The sequence below is a fragment of the Myzus persicae genome, unplaced genomic scaffold (genome assembly GCF_001856785.1).
Source record: "Myzus persicae strain clone G006 unplaced genomic scaffold, MPER_G0061.0, whole genome shotgun sequence".
In the NCBI taxonomy this organism is placed as follows: domain Eukaryota; kingdom Metazoa; phylum Arthropoda; class Insecta; order Hemiptera; family Aphididae; genus Myzus; species Myzus persicae.
The window spans coordinates 335-3,505 of record NW_019102106.1 but is presented as its reverse complement, the minus strand read 5'-3'; the positions used below and the strand labels follow the sequence as shown (position 1 = coordinate 3,505).

General features: G+C 27.5%; 1 protein-coding gene across 1 annotated transcript; it reads right to left on the bottom strand.

Moving 5' to 3' along the window:
* Positions 1-909: 909 nt before the first annotated feature.
* LOC111031282 lies at positions 910-2,894 on the bottom strand. Its single transcript, XM_022311158.1, has 2 exons — positions 2,504-2,894; positions 910-980 (listed from the first exon to the last, which is right to left on the bottom strand). The coding sequence occupies exons 1-2, from the start codon at positions 2,892-2,894 to the stop codon at positions 910-912; spliced, it is 462 nt and encodes a 153-aa protein (XP_022166850.1).
* Between the last annotated feature and the right edge of the window lie 277 nt (positions 2,895-3,171).

Below are 3,171 nucleotides of genomic sequence, written 5' to 3'. Positions count from 1 at the left end.
AGAATGTCTCGCCGTAGTATACGCTATCAAACGTTTCCATGTTTATCTAGCCGGCATAACGTTCAAGGTCATGACTGATTGTGATAGTTTTCGTCTCACTCTAAGTAAGAAAGAAATAAACCCACGAATTTCCAGGTGGGCGTTATTTTTGCAAAACTATGATTTCAACATTTTTCACCGCCCGAACACAAGAATGCAGCACGTAGATGCATTTAGTAGGTGCCATGCTATCTTAGTTTTAGAATCTAATTCATTTGAACAGGTGCTCGCCCTTAGGCAAAATACAGACGATAACATTAGTAAAATTAGGGACGAGTTATTAACGAAGGATATTAAACTATTTGAATTACGCAATGGACTGGTGTACAGAAAAGAAAACAAAAATGTTAAATTTTATGTACCACTGTCAATGGAATCTAATATCATACGAACGTGCCACGACGATATGGCGCATGTTGGCTTATCTAAGGTCGTCGAAAACATTTCACGCGTATATTGGTTCCCGGACATGAAAACGAAAGTACGTAATTATATAAATAACTGCTTGAAATGTATCGAGTTCACAGTTCCCAGTGGAAAAAAAGGTTTTCTTAATTGTATCCCGAAAGTAGATAAACCATTTTTAATAATACACGTAGACCACCTGGGTCCCCTGGAGAAAACAGGAAACAAAAACAAGTTTATTTTCGTCGTGACTGACGCATTTACAAAATTCGTAAAATTATATCCTTGTCAGTTGTCGTAGTACAAAAACGGAAGAAGTAATAAAACATTTGCGTATGTATTTTCAAACATATTCGAAACCGCGTAAAATAATCAGTGATCGTGGTACGTCATTTACGTCCACAGCATTTAAAGAATTTCTGGAGAACGAATCTGTAAACTTAGTGTTAGTTGCCGCAGGAACACCTAGAGCAAACGGCCAGGTGGAGAGATCGTCAATAAATCTGTTGTACCAATGTTAGCAAAATTATCTGAATCTACAAATAAGTGGGACCGAGTATTAAATGTAGTTGAATTTTCAATTAATAATACCATACATAGGTCGACAGGTCAGAGTCCAAGCGTTTTATTATTTGGAGTAAACCAAGTCTGCATAGTGAACGACGAGATACGGCTAATATTGGATAATGAAATAAATACGAGTTCTGTAGACCTCATAGAGTAATAATATAAAGAGATGAACTAACATATACTTGCACAGTACAAAAAGTGAAGCAATTAAAAGGACAAAAACCAGTATGACCACATGAAGGAAAAACATTATTTATTAATATGTGGTTGGTAGGAACACTTATAAAATATTTGCAATTTATTTTGTTTTAAAATAATAATAATAATTAATAAATTAAAGACAAATTAAATATATTAAGCAATAACGTTTATTTAATTTTAAATAAAAGTAAGTAACAAAAAATAAAATACAGATTATAGTAAAAAAAAAAAAATAATTGAATTTAAAAAACTAATCTTAAATATATAATAAGTTCACATATTAATAATTATACTTATTAATATTACAAAATTATGTTATAATTTGCATAATATTATTATATTAATGTATTAATATGTACATTAATACTTTTTGAAATCATGAGTGGTTCATGATAAAAGAATCATCTTGTATTGTAAACTCAACCTATTAGAATTAGGGAAAATGTGAAAATTTCAATTTATACTTCTCTTTAACATGCATTTCACCGTACTTTTAATTTATCCTTAATATATCTAAAAATAAAAATGAATAACTNGTAACAAAAAATAAAATACAGATTATAGTAAAAAAAAAAAAATAATTGAATTTAAAAAACTAATCTTAAATATATAATAAGTTCACATATTAATAATTATACTTATTAATATTACAAAATTATGTTATAATTTGCATAATATTATTATATTAATGTATTAATATGTACATTAATACTTTTTGAAATCATGAGTGGTTCATGATAAAAGAATCATCTTGTATTGTAAACTCAACCTATTAGAATTAGGGAAAATGTGAAAATTTCAATTTATACTTCTCTTTAACATGCATTTCACCGTACTTTTAATTTATCCTTAATATATCTAAAAATAAAAATGAATAACTTTTTTTAATAAAATGAACATTTAGGTAAAACTTATATTTAATATTTAAAGCTGTAGCAATTAATAAAGCATTAATTAATATTAACAAAGAACAACTATTGGCCTTTGAATAAGGTTAATTTATTGTAAAAAGTTCTTAATGAAACTACTTCGTTTTGTTTTCTGCATAGATATTTAATTTTTATGTCATAATAAGTTGAAATTACTGACTTAATTAGAAGAATAACATGATTAGAAAAAGGTCCATTTTTTATATTATGATAATTTATTGAAGAAAAAATATTTTTGTCATTAATGAAGGAAGCCAGAATTTTATTTTTAATAAATAATGAATTATTTGGTTTATGTTCTTGGTAATGTAATTTTATAAATTTTTCTACAACTAAACATATTTCAATAACATCAGTACTTGGGTATGTAAGACCACCTTTATCTTTTAAAGAAATTAAAGATAATAAAAAGTTTTCTTTGGTCCCAAAAAGAGCTTGTGTACATACATCACATTTTATTTGTGAAGCTAACTTATGAGAAACAAAACCAGCTATGTATAAAGAAACTTCTTTGGAGAATGAACTTAAATGGAGATGAGTTCCATGTGTTTCAACTGTAAAAGTCTCTGGATCTAATTCAATATCATTATAAAGGGAAGCATTTGTATCATTTATGGCTTGGATTGGATTTTTAGATACACTAGAACAGTTTAGAATTGGGATATCTAAAAGAGAAATACAATTTCCAAGACCGCTGTCTTTTATTTGTGCTTGAACTAATAATTTTTTGTAAGCAGATCTAAATTGCATGGATGTTGGATTATTGTTGTGACCCCCCTGAGACCTAACACTACCGAAAAATATTTCAAGGTGGTCTTGACTTAGTTTATATGACGGTATGAATTTTAAATTATTTGTATCAATGAATTTTTTTTTTAAGTTAATAAGGGAATGAAAACATACTATGAAACCTAAAAAGCCAGTTGATCTTTGTGATTTTAAAATTGGTTGACCGGTACTTAATTTTAAGTTATGAACATAATAAATGAACTTTTTACTAAAATCAAGTATATTTTCATAATTATCA

What these genes read in the sequence shown, in the direction of transcription:
- LOC111031282 (XM_022311158.1), bottom strand. Translation starts at nt 2,894, where the DNA reads ATGCAATTTAGATCTGCTTACAAAAAATTATTAGTTCAAGCACAAATA. An exon ending in AGGTGGTCTTACATACCCAA is followed by an intron (nt 981 to 2,503) that starts GTACTGATGTTA and finishes ACTTATTTGTAG; the next exon opens with ATTCAGATAATTTTGCTAAC.